At 42.9% G+C, this 19586-nt stretch overlaps 1 protein-coding gene across 1 annotated transcript in view; it reads left to right on the top strand.

The window, feature by feature from the left end:
* The window catches only part of LOC129704568 (cullin-associated NEDD8-dissociated protein 1-like), a 34521-nt gene that overhangs the window by 10030 nt on the left and 4905 nt on the right, over positions 1 to 19586 (top strand). The window contains exons 6-14 of the mRNA XM_055647776.1: positions 1172 to 1277; positions 2764 to 2912; positions 6761 to 7053; positions 8235 to 8376; positions 10410 to 11915; positions 14092 to 14187; positions 15551 to 15720; positions 17186 to 17350; positions 17646 to 17753. Of these exons, the coding sequence (XP_055503751.1) occupies positions 1172 to 1277; positions 2764 to 2912; positions 6761 to 7053; positions 8235 to 8376; positions 10410 to 11915; positions 14092 to 14187; positions 15551 to 15720; positions 17186 to 17350; positions 17646 to 17753 (2735 nt within the window). The remainder of the gene's footprint in view (positions 1 to 1171; positions 1278 to 2763; positions 2913 to 6760; positions 7054 to 8234; positions 8377 to 10409; positions 11916 to 14091; positions 14188 to 15550; positions 15721 to 17185; positions 17351 to 17645; positions 17754 to 19586) is intronic.

The raw sequence follows: 19586 nt of genomic DNA, 5'->3' as shown, positions 1-19586 counted from the left end.
AAGGCTCTCAGCTGTTTTAGCAATACTGACTTTTTTCTTCACTCGTTTATGGGTGCAATCAGAATAGCGAATTCCATTTTGCTCAATATTTTTTTTTTTTCAATTCAATTCAACTTTAATGTCATCGCACAAATACAAGTATCAGTACAACGAAATGCAGTTTTGCGTCAGTCCGTAGTAGTTGTACATAAAGAGAAAAAACAAGAAAAAAATAGAAAGAGAGAAGATACAGAATAATCAGGAAATACAGAATGATTAAACAAAGGGGGACGGAGGGACCAGAGAAATCTATCGTCGGGACTCCGAGTTCAGCAGTGTGATTGTGTTGTTATAGAAGCTTTTCCTCATCCTGCTGGTACGTGACCTGAGGCTCCTGTACCGCCTCCCTGATGGGAGGAGGGCAAACAGTCCATGGTTGGGGTGTGAGGGGTCTTTGATGATCTTCCCAGCCCGTCTCAGACACCGTTTTCGGTGGATAAAAATATAAAATCTTTATCAAAGTTCATATTGAGGAGGTGATAGCACCTTGTGCAGAGATAGTGAAAAATCCTGAATTGTTAATCCATGGCCTTATGATTAACAACTTGGTGGAGTAGGATTGTGCTCTGCAACGTCCTGTAACTGACCCGAGAGGGCTTGTTAGGATAGCATAAAACAAGCTTTAAATCAAACCCAAATGTGCATAAGAACGGTAGTGAGTTGTTAATCCCAATGAGCATCCTGCATTCAGATAGATCTCCCACTGATGTATCTTTACTCCTTCAGTGTACTATGGTTCCATTACCCCTGTAGACTTGCCCAAAAAGAGTCGTCAATCTCTTTCAATTGTCCTGAATATACTGAATTTTGGGGTGAAGTTTCCAGATTTTCACTATCTTTGTGAAATACCTTGTGTAATTACCATGAAGTATTACCATTAATATTACACCCTATGTAGCATTGATGTTTCCCAACAGTCAAAGTGGAAATCCCAGATTTGCTCAGTTCTGAAGATTAGGGACAGCATTCAGCGTGTGATTGATGACGTGTTAAAGAAAGAGCCTTAAAGAGCTAATAAACTTTTTCAAATATCAATTTGAGCTTATTTATACATTTAGCAACCCCCCCCCCCCCCCCCCAAGGCCCCCCCCCTCCCCTTATTGACTATCTCCTGTGTGTATCTGTTTTTTAGGAGAGCATTTGGAGAATATTATTCCGCTGGTTGTAAAGTACTGCAATGTGGACGATGATGAGCTACGGGAGTACTGCTTCCAGGCGTTCGAGTCATTTGTGAGAAGGTGCGTTACTCTGCGCTTGTTAGCACACTCCTTTACCATGATAGTGCACCAGCCCAGTCTGGAGGCATGTTTCTAGATCAATCCTGCTCTGTACTTGAAAACCTGAAACCACAGTGATGCAGCTGGTGGAGATTCAGCCAAACAGCGCCAGAGACCCGGTTTCAATCTTGACCTTGAATGCTGTCTGTGTGGAGTTTGTACATTCTCTTTGACTGCATGGGTTTCCTCCCACATCCCAAAGACGTGATGGTTTGTAGGAATGTAGGATAACCTAGAACGGGTGTTAATGGGTGAACGATGGTCGACGTGCTCTCGGTGGAACATAGGGCCTGTTTCCATGCTCCGTCTCAAAAACTATGTCCAATTTTTTTGCTTTCTAGCTTGATTTCATATTTTCATCCTTTTTTCATCCATTCTTTGGATCTCATGCGAAGGATTGTCTTCTTACAATATGATGACTGGTTGGATTATGCATGAATTGTACAGAAGTCAGTGTAACGTAGTATGGAAGAGGCTGAAGGTGAGATGGGGTGAGGAAGGAAGCATTGGTTACAAAGAAGGAGGAGTAAAAATAGCATTCTTTAACAATATGAGCTTTATTGTGTGTGGTGTGACAGTGCCGTTGCCATTCTAACTCGTTTACTCACTGTTACTTAGTCTCGGGTGCGTTGTATTCTACTGGCAGTGCAAATCCATTGAGGATGGTGGAACAATGAGAGACCTGAGAATTCTTTATATTGACTCCAGTGGTGTCTCATGGCAGCAAGTAAAACTGTAGCAAGGAGACCTCTCCCTGATCACTGTTCATCCATAGCCAACTGACGAATATTTGTTGAACAACTCTTGGAAGAAACCATGAGAACTGATGATAGACATAAAATGCTGCAGTAACTCAGCGGGACAGGCAGCATCTCTGGAGAGAAGGAATGGGTGACGTTTTGGGTCGAGGTTCTTCTTCAGACTGATGTCAGGGGAGAGAGGTACATAGATAAGGAAGTGTAAGGTGTGAAAACAGGACAAAGGGAATGAGGTTCAAAGAAAAATGTAGAATATATCTTTGTTAGCTGGGAGAAGGTAACAAAGCAAAGATAAAATGTAGTCGGAGACGGTACAACTGGCCAGAGAACTGGGAAGGGGAGGGATGGAGAGGGGGAAAGCAAGGGTTACTTGAAGTTAGAGAAGTCAATGTTCATACCGCTGGGGTGCAAGCTGCCCAAGTGAAATATGAACGAAAGCCAGCTTAGTGTGGTCATCAAATCGTTGTTCTACTTATCTTGCCTCAGTAAGGCTGCATCAAAGCCAACTATCCCATTTCTCATCTAACGTTTCAGCTTAAATTCTGATTTGGAATGTATTGTGCTTTGTCAGACAACATGGCACCCAAATATTGGCAAACATTTGATATAATGATGCATGGTTAAACAACTAACTTCATAACTGCTGCAGTTTCAAACCGCTAGCATAATATTTTGTTTGCACTTTTCAGGTGTCCAAAGGAAATGTCAGTTCACATTCCTGCCATGATTGGATTGTGCCTAAAGTACATCACATATGATCCGAATTACAACTATGACCAAGATGAGGATAATGAAGATGCTATGGAAACCGAAAAGGGTGATGAAGAGGAAGATCAAGGTCAGTGCTCAACAATGTGAGGTAAACTTGTGAGTTTAGAGATTCAGCATTGAAACAGGCCCTCTAGCCCACCGAGTCCATGCCAACCAGCAATCACCTGTTCATTCCTATACGCCAGGGATATTTTACAGAAGCAAATTAACCTACAAACCCGCATGTCTTTGAAATATTGGAGGAAACTGAAGCACCCGTGGAAAACGCATGTGATCACTGGGAGAACATGCAAAATCTACAGATAGCACCCATTGTCTGAATCGAAGGCAGTAACTCTACCATTGTGCTGCCTACTTCTATACTTTCTAAACAAAATGCAACAATGTTAAATGGTTGGAATGGCATCATAAATAAGAGGAAAGGAAAAGGCCTTGTGACTTTTCCGGTGCTGGCCAGAATGACAAATTTATACTGTGTATAGTTAACCAGAGGACCCTCCATTGAGTTACTGGCTGACCTTAGTTGACTGATTTTATTGTGGGATACTTTCAACACTCCTGGGTAAAAGGACGACAATCATCCAGGGTTAATAATGGTACATGTGGATTTCAGGTGAGGAGAGTATCAGTGTGAACCATGCTATAACCTCAAGCCATGAGCTCAGACAAAAATAAATGCCACTGGTGAGGTATTGTAAATCTCTATTGCCCATGAAACAACAATTTGTAATCAACAGCTTTGGGGTGAACATAGGAGAGGAGGTGGCCAGTAAAATCTCTTTTTTGCTTTTCATTTAGGCCTTGACTTATCCATACGTTAGAAACCTGGATTTGATTTGTATCACTTGACAATCTTGTGCAAAAAAATCTATTAGTTTCAGTCACAAAATTATGAGCAAGTATTTACTATCTCTTGGGGGAATTGCCTGGATATTTACAATGGCCTTTGGAAAAACTCTGTCAATGCAGAAATAAGCTCTCGAGAAGAAAAGAGGACAAGTGAAGAGAGAAAATCCCATTAATGTTTTTAGGGTGAAATTAGTATATCAGTTGTTAAAGCCAGTGGGGCATTTTAATCAAGGAAAGTAGCTATAGAAATAATAAAACAAATGCTTGAAATACTCGACAAGTCAGGCAGCTGTGGAGGAGAGGAGTCAATCTTTCGGGTCAATAAATTTTCATCAGAGTACTGTTATTCGATGGTGCTGGGTGGCCTGGTCTGGGATTGAATGTTACATTGTGAGAATTCTAAACAAGTTAAGTTAAAGAATACTCAGTCGCCCCACAGTGATCTCGGAATGTTTTGTGGCCCAGCTTTGCCTCTTAGTATGTTATACTAATCTAGACAATAGGTGCAGGAGTAGGCCATTCGGTCATCCATCCATAATCAGCCACGTTCCTGCCTTATCCCCATATTCCATGACTCCGCTATCTTTAAGAACCCTATCTAGTTTTCTCTAGAAAGTATCCAGAGAACCGGCTTCCACCGCCCTCTGAGGCAGAGAATCCCATAGACTTACAACTCTGTGTGGAAAAAGTGTTTTGTCATCTCTGTTCTAAATGGCTTACCCCTTATTCTTAAACTGTGGCACCTCGTTCCGGACTCCCCCAACATTGGGAACATGTTTCCTGCCTCCAGCGTGTCCAAACCCTTAATAATCTTATATGTTTCAATAAGATCCCTTCCTTCTAAATTCCAGAGTATACAAGCCCAGCCGCTCCATTCTCTCAGCATATGACAGTCCCGCCATCCCGGGAATTAACCTTGTGAACCTATGCTGCACTCCCTCAATAGCAAGAATTTCCTTCCTCAAATTTGGAGACCAAAACTGCACACAATACTGCAGGTGTGGTCTCACTTGGGTCCTGTACAACTGCAGAAGGACCTCTTTGCTCCTATACTCAACTCTTCTTGTTATGCCATTCGCTTTCTTCACTGCCTGCTGTACCTGCATGCTTACTTTCATTGACTGATGAACAAGGACCTCCTATAGCACATTTAAAAAAACAACTCGTTGACCAAAGTGCTTTACATTGGTGGAGGCACTAACGTTATACAACAGTGGTCCATAGATTAAGTACATACATAAATACATACATGGAGCCCTCCCTCAGAGGACAACAAGAAAGGCTTGAGAGTAAAGATGAGTTTTAAGTCTCGACTTAAAAGAGTCAATGGAGGGGGCAGTTTTGATGGGAAGAGGGATGCTGTTCCACAGTCTAGGAGCTGCAACCGCAAAGGAACGGTCGCCTCAGAGCTTATGTCTAGACGCGGGATGTTCAGTAACCTCAAGTCGGCCGATCTGAGGGACCTAGAAGTGATTTGGTGGGTAAGCAGACTTTTGATATAGGTGGGGGCCGTTAAGGGCTTTGTAAACATAAAGAAGGATCTTGAAATTTATTCAGAACTGCACAGGAAGCCAGTGGAGAGAGGCCAGAATCGGGGTGAGGTGGTCCCTTTTTCGGGTGCCCGTCAGGAGACTCGCTGCGGCGATTTGGACCAGTTGCAGGCGGGACAGGGAAGATTGGCTGATGCCAGTGTAAAGGGAGTTGCAGTAATCGAGGTGGGAGGAGATAAATGGGCGAATGATCTTTTCGAGCTCGTCGAACTGCAGGAATTGTTTTATTTTAGCTATCTTCCGAAGCTGGAAGAAGCTAGCTTTTACCACGGCATTGACTTGATTGTCAAATTTCAAAACTGAGTCAAACATTACCCCAAGGTTTTTGACTGGAGGTTTGAGTAATGGGGTAAGGCTTCCAAGGCGGCCTGCTATTGTTTTGATTGAGTCCGAGGGGCTGAGAAGGATGACCTCAGACTTACTCTCGTTTAGTTGGAAGAAGTTCTGGGCCATCCAACACTTTATATCTTGAGGCAGTGAATAAGGTTAAGTAGATTTGATCGGTTGTTGGGTTTCAGGGGGAGATAGAGTTGTGTATCGTCTGCATAGCAATGGAAGGAAATGGCGTGCCTTTGAATGACTTTGCCTAATGGGAGCATATACAGGAAGGAGAGAATGGGGCCAAGGATGGAACCTTGTGGAACCCCGCAGCAGAGACAAGCTGGGGAGGAGAAAGAGTTGCCTATGTTAGTAGAGAAACTCCTACCTTTAAGGTAGGAGATGAACCAGCTCAGGGCAGTGCCATCAATTCCAACCCCGTACTGGAGACAGTCAATTAGGATGGTGTGGTCGACAGTATCAAATGCTGCACTGAGGTCGAGAAGGAGCAGGATTGCGCAGTCGCCGGAGTCAACGATGAGAAGTAGGTCATTATGTACCTTCAACAAGGCAGACTCTGTGCTGTGGTGGGCCCTGAAACCTGATTGGAAAGTTTCCAAGATAGTATTTTGGTGAAGGTAAGGCATAAGTTGACTTAAAATTACCTTTTCAAGGACTTTTGAAAGGAAAGGCAGTTTTGAAATAGGTCTGTAGTTGCTTGGCAAGGCGGGGTTGAGGTTAGGTTTTTGCAGGAGGGGATGGACCACCGCATGCTTGAAGCAGGTAGGAACAGTGCCAGTGGCCAGAGAACTGTTGCTACGGGAATTGTTTTTGCTAACTTTACTGACAGAAAGTGTAATGGCCATTTTTTAACGTGTGCTGATTCATGGCTGCCAATTCAAGCAAAGGGTTCAGCAATGTATAAATGAACAAATAACCTCTTTCAGTAATGATGTTTGATGGATGCATATTTGCAAAGAAAATGGGGACAACTTTTTTTTATTGTGAACGGCACAAACCATAATCTTGCCTGTTACATTGCTACGCTGGTCTTCACATAATTTGCATTGAACCTCTGTAGAAATGTCGTGATGGAGTCGGGTATAAAATTAATGGTGATAGACATTTTAGCAATGAATTTGATGGTTTTGTTACCTGAATTTGCTTTTTTTTTTTTACATTTTGATTCTACAATCAGACAGTGAAGAGGAGTACACGGATGATGATGACATGAGCTGGAAAGTGCGTCGAGCTTCCACCAAGTGTTTGGATGCCATTATAAGCACCAGGCACGAAATGCTGCAGGAGTTTTATAAGACTGTCTCGCCAGCTCTCATTATTAGATTCAAGGAACGGGAAGAGAATGTGAAGGCTGATATATTTCACGCTTACGTGTCTCTCCTGAAGCAGACTAAACCAGTTCAGAGCTGGTTGCAGAATGCAGATGAACTGGAGCAAGGAGACATGCCCCTTGTGATGCTTCAAAACCAAGTGAGTTTCATTCTTTAGGTATGCATTTCAGTCACGTGAGCCTTAACCTACCTTTGCATGTTGCTACATTGTGAACACATGAGTGATGGAAATGTTCTCATTCTGAGTGGTTGTATAGACCACTATCAGATTGCAGGGAATGGTATATGTGATGGAACACTCACTATTTTAAAGTTGTGACACAATATTCCGTACAGTTTCAAAGATTGAAAGTTATTATGAAAAATGCATAGCTCTGAGCAGGATTTATAAGATAGGTGCCAAGAGGCTGCTTCCTCTACCTGAAAAGCTGAGGAGCAGGGGTTACTATCTCTAAATTAGATGATTATAATGACAATATGGAATTGAGTGGAGGGGCAATTAATTCATTCAAGGTTGGTTAGAATCCTCTGTAGGTTATCGGGTGCTCGTTCAACGTTGTATTCAAGGTGAGATCAGAGGATATTTAGGATGGGATAGGAAGCTTGGTGACAAGTAAACATAAGGAGCTAATATCTGCTGTGTAATCGCAATAAGCAGTAAACTCTAATATAGATTGTAAATGTGTAACATAGCCAGCATATCAATCAGTTACTGGCAGTTATAGCAGGTTGGGAATTGGATTCTGCTATATACGTTTTCCCCCAGTAGCAGATTGAGAATGTGATTCAAGGTAGCGGATAGGAAATTAGTTACCAAACAATGGATTGTTTATAAGTTACTCAGGGTAATACTTTATTAATCACTTGCATAGGATATTAAAAATTGGATTTGAGTTGCACAAGATATTTACTGTTTTCAGATGGGCTATTCATTAGCAAGCATTACTTGTTGAGCTAATCTTGGGATACGCATGTGCAATTGCAAGAGTTGCACACGAAAGTATCTTAATGTAGTTGCATGTGAATATCAAGGACATTTACTTGCGTCTCATGGTTTCCATTGAGCTGGGTTTGTGATTATAAATACCCCCGCATTCTATGTGTAGTTCTTTCTCTCGAATATTTTTTCTCAAATATTTGCTATTTGTTGGTGTGCTTGTTCTGTTTACATCATATAAGTAACTTGATATAACTTTGAAAATGTTTGTTCTCTCACTTCTAATTCCTCATCCCCTCTCCATTCCACCTTCCCTCGCCTCTATTTCCCTTGCCCCTCCCTCTTCTGCCCACCGTGCTCCCTTTTGCTTTTCTTTCCTGAAGGTACCTAGCATAGTGAAAGCATTACACAAGCAGCTTAAGGAGAAGAGTATGAAGACGCGTCAAGGCTGTTTCAACCTTTTAACCGAACTGGCTAGTGTCCTGCCTGGAGGCTTGTCAGAACATATACCAGCCTTGGTACCAGGTATGAATGAGTGTGGATAATGACTGAGCGTAATGTTCTTATCTGAAATAGATAATTTGCAAAGAAGATCCCTATGTAAAGTTTTGTAAATTTGAGAAAAAGATGATGTACCAAATGCTTTTACTTCTATCTTGGCACGGTCTGCAAGGTTGTTGGCCAGGAGATTGGGTTTGGCTGAGGATGGACTGTGAATTTGTAGAGAGACCTCTGGTGATAAGCTTGAATCCTTGTTCGAGGCGTACCATGGCTCTATCCCCGAACTCTACCTCTGCTACATTGACTACTGCATTGGTGCTACCTCCTGCACCCATGCAGAACTCAATGACTTCATCCATTTCGCTACTAACTTCCATCTGGCACTCAAATTCACCTGGACCATTTCCGACATCTCCCTACCGTTTCTTGACCTCAATATCTCCATCGCAGGTAACAGACTACTGACTGACATCTACTACAAACCAACTGACTCCCATGGCTATCTGGACTACACTTCTTCCCACGCTGCTTCCTATAAGGACTCGATACCCTACTCCCAATTCCTCCGTCTGCGCTGCATCTGCACCCAGGATGAGGTGTTCCAAACCAGGGCATCGGAGATGTCCTCATTCTTTAAGGAACGGGGGTTCCCCTCTTTGACTATAGATGAGGCTCTCACCAGGGTCTCCTCTATAATCCCGTAGCTCCGTTCTCACTCCCCATCCCCCTACTCGTAACAAGGACAGAGCCCCCCTTTTCCTCGCCTTCCACCCTACCAGCCATCACAGACAATAGATAATTCTCAAACATTTTTGCCACTTCAAACAGGATCCCACCACTGGCCACAACTTCCCATCTCCTCCCCTTTCTGCTTTCCACAGAGACCGGTCTGTCTGTGGTGGGATGGCGGGACTGTCATATGCTGAGAGAATGAAGCAGCTCGGCTTGTACACTTTGGAGTTTAGAAGGATGAGAGGATATATTATTGAAACATATAAGATTGTTAAGGGTTTGGACACGCTGGAGGCAGGAAACATGTTCCCGATGTTGGAGGAGTTCAGATCCAGGGGCCACAGTTTCAGAACGAGAGGCAAGTAATTTAGAACGGAGACGAGGAAACAATTTTTCTCACAGAGAGTTGTGAGTGTGTGGAATTCTCTGTCTCAGAGGGCGGTGGAGCCAGGTTCTCTGGATGCTTTCAAGAGAGAGCTGGATAGGACTCTTAAAGTCAGGGGATATGGGGAAAAGGCAGGAACGGGGTACCGATTGGGGATGATCAGCCATGAATTATGCTGGCTCGAAGGGCCGAATGGCCTACTCCTGCACCTATTGTCTGTTGTAACTCCTCGGTCAACTCGTCCCTTCCCACCTAAACCACCCCCTCCCCTGATACTTTCCCTTGCAACCGCAGGAAATGCTATACTTGTCACTTTACCTCCACCCTCGACTACATCCAAGGACCCAAGCCGTCTTTCCAGGTGATGCTGAGGTTCACCTGCACCTCCTCCAACCTCATCTATTGCATCCGCTGTTCCAGGTGTCAACTGCTCTACATTGGTGAGACCAAGCTCAGGCTTGGCGATCGCTTCGCCCAACACCTCCACTCGGTTCACTTTAACCAACCTGATTTCCCAGTGGCTCAACTCTTCAACTCCCCCTCCCATTCCGAATCTAACCTTTCTGTCCTGGGCCTCCTCCATGGCCAGAGTGAGGCCCACTGCAAATTGGAGGAGCAGCACCTCATATTTCACTTGGGTAATTTACATCCCAGCGGTATGAACATTGACTTCTCTAATTTCAGGTAATCCTTGCTTTCTCCCTCCTTCCCCTCCACAGCTCTTCTACAACCTGCTGTCTCCGCCTCTTCCTTTCTTTTTTCCACCCCCCCCCACCCTACATTAGTCTGAAGAAGCGTTTCGACCCGATCCATCGCCTATTCCTTCGCTCCATAGATATTGCCTCACCCGCTGAGTTTCTCCAACAATTTTGTCTAGCTTGAATCATAATATTTGATTGCTCAGAAACAATGAACTGATCCCACTTTCTTTATTTTACAGGCATTATTTACTCCCTTACTGACAAATCAAGTACCTCAAACATGAAGATTGATGCACTGACCTTCCTCCATGTCATTCTCTGCAATCATCCCCCAGAAGTGTTTCACCCCCATGTTAAGACTTTGTTGCCTCCAACGGTGGCCTGCATCAGTGACCCTTTTTACAAAATCACCTCCGAGGCTCTGCTGGTGACTCAACAACTTATAGAGGTGATCCGTCCACTGGGCAAACCTTGTTCGTTCGATGCTAAGCCATATGTAAAGGATTTGTTTAGTAACACTTTGAAGAGATTAAAAGCAGCAGATATTGACCAGGAAGTAAAGGAGAGAGCAATTGCCTGTACGGGGCAAATCATCTGTAATCTGGGAGACAGTCTAGGTGCTGACCTGAATCCCACATTGCTAATCTTCCTTGAACGACTGAAGAATGAAATCACACGACTGACCACAGTCAAGACTTTGACACTGATTGCAAGTTCTCCTTTAAAAATTGATCTGCGCCCTATTCTTGGTGAAGCAGTTCCCATCCTGGCCTCTTTTCTAAGGAAGAACCAACGTGCATTAAAATTAAGCACCCTTGCTGCACTGGATATCCTGATTAAGAACTACAGTGACAGCCTAAAGCCAATGATGATTGAGTCAGTCTTGAAGGAGCTTCCGTCCCTCATTGGGGAGAGTGACATGCATGTCTCCCAGATGGCTATCACCTTCTTGACGTCTCTAGCCAAAGTCTACCCTTCATCTGTTTCCAAGATCGGTGGGTCAATTCTGATTGAGCTATTCAACCTGGTTCACTCACCGCTGCTGCAAGGAGGGGCTCTGAATGCAATTTTGGACTTCTTCCAGGCTTTGGTCATATCCAAGACTCCCAACATGGGGTACATGGAGCTACTCAAGCAGTTGACAGGAACCATCTATTCATCAGCTCAGTCAGGTGGTCCTGTGCTTTTGCACAAGCAAGCCTATTACTCTGTGGCGAAATGCGTGGCAGCGCTTACTTCAGCTTGTCCAAAGGATGCCAGTTCAGTGGTGAACCAGTTTGTTCAAGAGGTGAAGAATCCCAAATCCTCTGACTCAGTTCGTTTGCTGGCTCTACTTTCCTTGGGTGAGATAGGCCGCACCATGAACTTGGGTGCACACAAAGAGCTCAAGGTGGTCATTCTTGAAGCATTTTCATCACCTAGTGAAGAAGTAAAGTCGGCGGCTTCCTATGCATTAGGGAACATCAGCGTGGGAAACCTCAGTGACTATCTTCCTTTCATTCTCAAGGAGATCAGTGGTCAGCCCAAGCGTCAGTACTTGTTGCTGCATTCGCTGAAAGAGGTTATTAGTTCTTCCTCAGCAGACAGTTTAAAACCTTACATTCAAGACATTTGGGCTTTGCTGTTCAAAAACTGCGAGTGCGTTGAAGAAGGAACTCGTAATGTGGTGGCTGAATGTTTAGGAAAGTTAACCCTCATTGATCCATCCCACTTGCTACCCAGGCTAAAGAAACAACTTACATCTGGTGAGTATAGAAATAATTTGTTGCACCTGATGCATCAGAATGAATGAATAAGTTTATGAATAAATGAATGAATAAGTTTATTGGCCAAGTATTCACAAACAAGGAATTTGCCTTGGTGCTCTGCCCGCAATTGACACCGACATACAGTGACAGTTAGGAATGACACATAAAACATTAAACATTAATAATAAAACATTGTAGAGTAATATAACATTATTGATTAAACATGTGAATTAAATAAAATACCAGAGCAAAAAGAGGCTACAGATTTTTGGTTATTGAGTAGAGCTACTACTCGTGGAAAAAAGCCTTTTTTATGTCTGGCCGTGGCAGCTTTGACAGTCCAGAGTCACCTTCCAGAGGGAAGTGATTCAAAGAGTTTGTGGCCAGGGTGAGAGGGGTCAGAGATGATCTTACCCGCTCGCTTCCTGGCCCTTGCAGTGTACAGTTCATCAATGGGGGGAAGGTGGTAGCCAATAACCTTCTCAGCTGATCGGACGATTCGCTGCAGCCTCCGGATGTCGTGCTTGGTGGCTGAGCCAAACCAGAACATGATGGAGAAGGTGAGGACAGACTCTACGATGGCTGCATAGAATTGGGCCATCATTGCCTGTGATATCGTTTGGGGGGTGAGAAAATATCTGCTTTTCATGGTCAATTGATATCCCAACATGTGTTATAATCAATTAAGTACGTCTACATATAATTTTAGTTTTCATGTTAGAAATCTAAGTCAAATTGTGCACAACATGGTTCAAAAATACCATGATTGCTGTAAAATGTATTTCAAAGCTTGGGCTGATGCTTGTCAGTGACTTGATTCTATTTGAAGATTAGCAATTGGACCAAATTGCTCGGGAAGATTGCATTTGACTTTAAAATAATGCCATTTGAGTTTTCTGCATTACCCTGAGGTACCTTTTTGGAGTTCTGTTTAATGCACCTGACAAATGAATTGCTGAGTTCCAGAATGTAATGTTGGTCTAGAAAACGTGGGGTGAAAATTCAACACATTAATGATTTGGGGGCAATAATGCTAGTGGTGAATATATGCCTCATTGTTAATATGTTAACCTGAGTTTTCTTCCTGTAAATGCTACTCGGGAAGCCCAACTTCTGTCACTAACCAGGCAATTCACGTGTTCTTTCTATGCTCATAGTTTATCACTGAGCAATATTGTTATAGCCCAGTGGGGCATAATAAATGCAGATATCAGAACTAGGATGAACCATGAAGAGAAATCAAGTCGAACCTTTGACCTCAATGACCAAGAGAAAGAAAGTCGGCAGGTGCAGGGGAACATTGTCACCAAGTTTCCTCTCCAAGTTACATGCCATCCTGGCTCGGATATATATCACTTGCCCTTCAAGTTCACATAGTCTAAATACTGGAACTCTTTACCTTCCCCTTTCCCCATAAGGATTTCAAACAGTTCAATAAGATTGTTTCTTGCCACCAGTCCTGCAGGGCAATTGGGGATTTTCAAAATAAATGCTGGCACTGTAAGCAGTGTCCACATCCTGAAACACAAATTGTGTATATCAGGTTGATACATTTTGGTTAATTGCGATACAAAACATGATTCTGAATTATTTAAGAAGGAACTGCAGATGCTGGAAAATCAAAGGTAGACAAAAGTGCTGGAGAAACATTGCCTATTTCCTTCGCTCCATAGATGCTACTGCACCAGCTGAGTTTCTCCAGCACTTTTGTCTACCTATGATTTTGAATTATACGTCAGGGATTTATCAGGTATTTGTCTCTCATCTATCTTTGCTTCTCTCAATTCAGCATCCCTAGTTTTTGAGCAAAAATCCCAAATTGCAGGTTATTTTCAAATAACAGTTGGTTGATTCTCTTAGACCTTTGATTTAGTTGTGAGCTTCCAAGAGTCAAAATAAGCTCATCTGTTTGTGGTTTCAAAATGAAATACGTTTACTTGTTTAACAGCCATTGTTTTCCAATATGGCCCATTAATGTTGAGTGAGCGGTCTGCCTGTTCTTTTCCTAAACTCACTACTTCTGCTTTTTATCAGTCTTTAGCCAAATTTGTGTTCGAACTGAAATTGTGAAGGAATTTGTCCCAGATTTGTATTTAAAATGTCATATGTTTTATTAAAAAAATTGATGTACATTGTGTTTCATCTTTTTAATTTTCCGTTGTGCCATCCGTAGGTTCTGCCTATGCACGAAGCACAGTGGTGACTGCTGTCAAGTTTACGATCTCAGACCATCCACAAGCAATTGACCCATTACTAAAGAGCTGCATAGGTGAGATTTCTGAATAGGAAATATCTTATGATGCATTAATCGCACCATTTATCTTCTGTACCATATACCGTTGTAATTTATTTTTTCCAGTATGCTTGGCTTCTGAGAAATTGTAATTGATCAGTGTATCAGGCCCCTGAGTTTACTGAGCCATGCGTGTCCTCCAATGCCAGCAATCCTTTGGCTTTTGGGGAGAGTCTGGAGACTTGCACCTATCTGTTTCGGTTTCGGTGTGTCGAATAATGGTTAGATTGCCTTAAAATATTCAATGCCAAGGGTGTAAACATCTTGAACATTAACATGATCTGGTGATTCTTAACTTGTATATTCTCTGTCCTAAATTTAACATCTGTTGGTGAATTCTGTTCAGGTAATGCAATCCAATACAAATAAATTTGGAAATTTGATGTAATTTCTTTGTTGTGATACAGGATATGTGAATGCACATAGGATCCCAGAAGTTCTCAAGTAGAAGAATAGAATGCAAGAGTGAGATAGACATTCCAAACCTTTAAAGCACTGGTTGTGCCACAAGTAGAATATTGTGTCCCTTTCTAGACATATTCTTGGAAAGATGTGAAGGCTTTACAGAAGAGATTTCCCAATATTATTTCTGGTATATGGGTCTTCAGATTTTTGGATAAACTATAAAATCTGGGGAAAGGGGTGGCAAGAATATTTAATGATTAGAAATTGGAAGGGTTTGGGCAGAGTTGAGAGAGAATGTTTATTGTATGCACTGACTGGTTAGGGGTTTGAATCTATCCACACAGGTACTAATGGGGGCAGATACAATTGTAACATTAAAAAAATAGTTAGATACATATCTGAAAGGAAATAATTTGCAGGACTATGGGAGAGTGGGGCTAGCTGAATTGCTCTTGGATAGAGCTGATTTCCATTCTGTAATCATTCTATGAACCCCAGAATTAGCTTATTTTGGCAAGTAACTTTGCATTGGGCTGAGTGCAAGCCTCTTCTCAAATTCAAGTTGTCACCATGATACTTGTTAAGTGTGAGGACAGATTTCTATCTACTGAGCTCAATACATGGTGTGTCAATCCCATGTTACAGTTCAAAACAAATGTATGTGAAGCATAGCTACCTTGCTTTGTCATGGAGCAGTCTATGCCAGCTCTCTGCCAAGACCCACTCGTAGTTCAAATTCTCATTGAAATTAATTGATAATCTCAGTTTGAGGGAAATGGTTAGTGATTTATATTGTTCGCCATTAGCTGGCAGGTTTAGGTAGACTCTGCAACTCTGTACACTGCAGAAACTTGCCAACTATTAGGGAGATTATTTTCTTTTTAAAAGGTATTTTAAACTATGCTGAGCTGCAAAATGTAATTTTATTTTTCAGGCGATTTCTTGCGGACTCTGGAGGACCCGGATCTCAATGTTAGGCGTGTTGCCTTGGTCATGTTCAACTGTGCAGCTCACAACAAGCCTTCGTTGATCAGGGACTTGCTGGAGACTGTGTTGCCACAGTTGTACAAGGAAACCAAGGTCAGAAAGGAGCTCATCAGAGAGGTAAGCACATCTCACAGAAGGTAGACACAGAGTGCTGGAGTAACTCAGCGGTCAGCAGCCTCTCTGGAGAAAAAAGGATGTGTGACACACAGAAGGCTTGTTCATTATGGGTAAAGGTACCAGAACACCATTCCAAATGCGGTATTCAATTTGTGCAAGGTAAGATCCCATGAGCAATTATCTGTTAGTATATTACGAGTTAAGGAGAAACGTTGGCCAGGACACTACAAAACCTAAGGTTACACAAAAAAGCTGGAAAACTGTGGGTGCATAAGCATCAAAGAAGCGAGAATCAGGCCAACGTTTGAAACCCATCTTCAGACGGGCCGAAACTCTGCCATTAATTTCATAGATGCTGCTGCATCTGATTTCTCCAGCTTTTTTCTGTACCACATTCAATCCTCCAGCATCTGCAGTTCCCTCTTAAACCTTACTAAACCTACTTGCTTTTCAAAACTGTGTCATAAGTCAAAGAAGCAGAATCAGGCCATTTGACCCATCGAGTCTACTCTGCCATTAATTATGGCGGATCTATCTTTCCCTCTCCACCACATTCTCCTGCCTTCTCTCCATAACTCTTGACATCCTTACTAATCAAGAATTAGTTCCACTTTGTGACAAGGCAACAATTTGTTGGCTCAGGCTTCAGGGTTACATTGCTGTTTTTGAAGTATTTCATCAAGGTGTCGACCTGAATTATGTTGAAGTGCTTTGGGTGGGAATTGAATCCGGAGCTTCTGATTCCTAATATTCTATAACTGACCTACTGGGTTCCCCATGGGCTGCTGTCTGATGAACAGGCCTAGATAGAGGATATTATTCTGAAAAGGCAAATACTCTCGATCTTGCAGTCCTCCAATTGCAACAACAAAGTGGGTTGAGGCACTGCCATTGCACGTAGCTCTGGAGCAGGTAAGTGAGGAGGCAGTTTTATAGGCCTGTCCCACTTTGGCGATTTTTTTTTTTGTTTGGGTGACTTCGGTTGACTGCTGCAAATTTTTCAACATGTTGAACATTTTTCGCTGACAGTGGCGACAGATTTTGCTGCCGTAGGTTGTCGCCAGGTGTCGTAGGTGAACTCCATTAAAACTAGTCACTGGCAGTCGCCTAAAGAGTCGCCTATGTGGGACAGACCCATTATCCCCTTCTCATTACCATGGATGTGCTGAATTAAACCCGGCTACACTTCCCTTAGTTGCAAGAAATCTCTACAATGTAAAAGAGGTGTAACTGATTTCTGCTGCTGTACCTTCTATGTTTGGTCTGAGAATTATACAGCTTATGCTGCAAAATTGAGAACTGTGAGGATATGTTAAGAGTTTGGGACTGTGGCCATGTAATTCTGTACATTCTATTTTGTTCCTTCAAAATAACTGATTTAGCACGAATGGTGGGTGCTATTTCTTTTTAAACAACTTTTTTACTTCCATTTTCTACTTATTTGTTTCTTTAAATCTCTCTCCAGGTAGAAATGGGACCTTTCAAACACACAGTGGATGATGGACTTGATATTCGGAAAGCTGCCTTTGAATGCATGTACACTTTGTTGGATAGCTGCCTGGATCGGTTGGACATCTTTGAGTTTCTGAACCATGTGGAAGATGGATTAAAGGATCATTATGACATCAAGGTAAATGGACATATCTGTGAAAGCCAGGTGAGCTGCAGTTGGACACAGCTGTGCAGGAGAGTTGCTCGTCAAGGGATGACTAAAGATTTGTTTTGGAATTGTACTTGGAACTGTTAGAATATCCTGCAAGAGAGAGGTGGTGATCAGCCCTCTAGTCTGTGCCTGTTCAAGTTCAGATGCCCATGCTCACGGCAATCCAACTTTTAATTATTGACTATGTTAAGTCATCTTGCATTACTATCCGATCCAGTAAATCTGAATTTTACTTTCTAATTTGTTTTTTGTTATCTTGCAGATGCTGACTTTCATCATGTTAGCACGATTGTCAACTGTCAGTCCCAGTGCAGTTCTGCAGAGATTGGACAGGCTTGTAGAACCACTGCGTGCAACATGCACTACTAAGGTGAGTCTTTTACTGGAATTGGTATCTAGAATGTTTAATGTGGTTTAAGAAAATAGTTGCATAGATATTAGGCCACCAGCATGCTTACTGAATTAGATCTTTATAACTTTATACCCCACCACGAGAAACAAAAAGTGTTGAAAGATGAGTGGAGAGAAGTGCATACCCACTGGAATGAATAGGCTGTGTGCTGAATGATTTTAATTATTCCTCCTTCCCCATCTTGCTGAACAACTGCAAAGCCATTTGGGATATTAAGGGATGTGGTTTCAAAGATCTTGGTCTCACTTTGGAATTCCGTACACGTAGACTTCCATATACCACCAGGGGGGGCGCTGCCGGTGGCAGCCTCGCCAACAGTCTGTCTTTGTTATTTTTAGTGTGTTTTAAAAGTTTGTGTTAATGTTCTCTGGTTTGTTTTATGTGGGGGAGGTGTTGGGGGAAACTTTTTTTCAGTCTCTCACCTTACCAGAGATGTGATTGTTTTCCGGATCGTATCTCTGCGGCCTAACATCACGGAGCTGGAGGCCTTGCTCGGGACTGACTGAGCCACACCTCGGGGGCATGGACTTACCATTAGAACTGATCCCTTTACTGGGATCGACGCTCCAACCGCGGCCTACTGATTTTAACACTGCGGAGCTCGCAGTCTCGGGTAGAGATCGAAGTCACAAACCTCCAGTCGCAGAAGGTTTCAACCAGCCCCGACCCGGAGCCCGATCGCTTGGCGCGGGGAGCTGACATCCCCCCCCCCCCCGATGCAGGAGCTTGATCGCCCCGACGCAGAGGGCCCGCCACCGGTTACGGGAGCCAAGATCGCCCCGTCAACGGAAGGCTCGAGGCCCCCGACCGCAGGAGAACAAAGGGAAGAGATTGAACTTTTTCTTCGCCTTCCATCGCAGTGAGGAATGTGGAGGAGTCACTGTGGTGGATGTTCATGTTAAAATGTATTTTGTGTGTTGTTGCTTTTTAATGGTATGGCAGTGGCAAATCAAATTCCTCGTATGTTCCAAAACATACTTGGCTAATAAAGTATGATTATGACATATATTCTCATGGGATAGCTGTAGATCAGTGGTAACACTCTCATTGTATGTACACATCAGTTGACGCCACTTTCTGCATTACTTTGGTCTATGACACACAAACCTAGCCCCTCCAAACATGTAGTTCTCCAGCACAAACCTCAAGGCTGTATTAGTTTTTGCTTTGTATTACATAATTTTCCCATTCAATTTTCCCCCGGTGCAGTCTTTTCAAGGAAATCTTTCAACATCAGCGGTCATTTTAAAAGGTGTCAAATTTCCATTTTCTCCATGAATGTCCAGTCTTTTTATACCCTCAGCCAGTCTCCGTCCTCCTGTTTTAATGAGCTAGCTCTCCAATCACTGTGCCTTTCTAAACACTACTGTTATAAACACCTATCTCTTTCGTGGGATTAGTGGATATTCCCAGTTGCAAGCCCACTATGCACTCTTCCAATGGCATTTGCTGCCATTTCCTGCTTTTGCCACAATCTTTTTTTCCCCATTTTCACCCTTTCCATTTTGCCATAGCCATCTACAACTCTTTACATGCTCTGCTATCTCCACTTATGGAGCTAGTGCATTAACCAGCATCCACTATGAGCCCATTCACTCCTGCCTTGCCAGCTGGAAGAGAACTGCTATATTCTCCAATTTTCACAATGATATCACCCATTCTGATGATCTATCTTTCTATTCCATGCTGCTGAATCTTTTTCTTTGACCAAGTTATTCCTCATAATGTGGTAGGCCTTGTCTATCCCACTTCTGTCATTCCTCCCCTAACCTCTCCCTTTCATTCCCAGAA

This window comes from Leucoraja erinacea, chromosome 16 (assembly GCF_028641065.1).
Source record: "Leucoraja erinacea ecotype New England chromosome 16, Leri_hhj_1, whole genome shotgun sequence".
Taxonomy (NCBI): domain Eukaryota; kingdom Metazoa; phylum Chordata; class Chondrichthyes; order Rajiformes; family Rajidae; genus Leucoraja; species Leucoraja erinaceus.
This window is presented reverse-complemented; position numbering and strand designations above follow the sequence as displayed.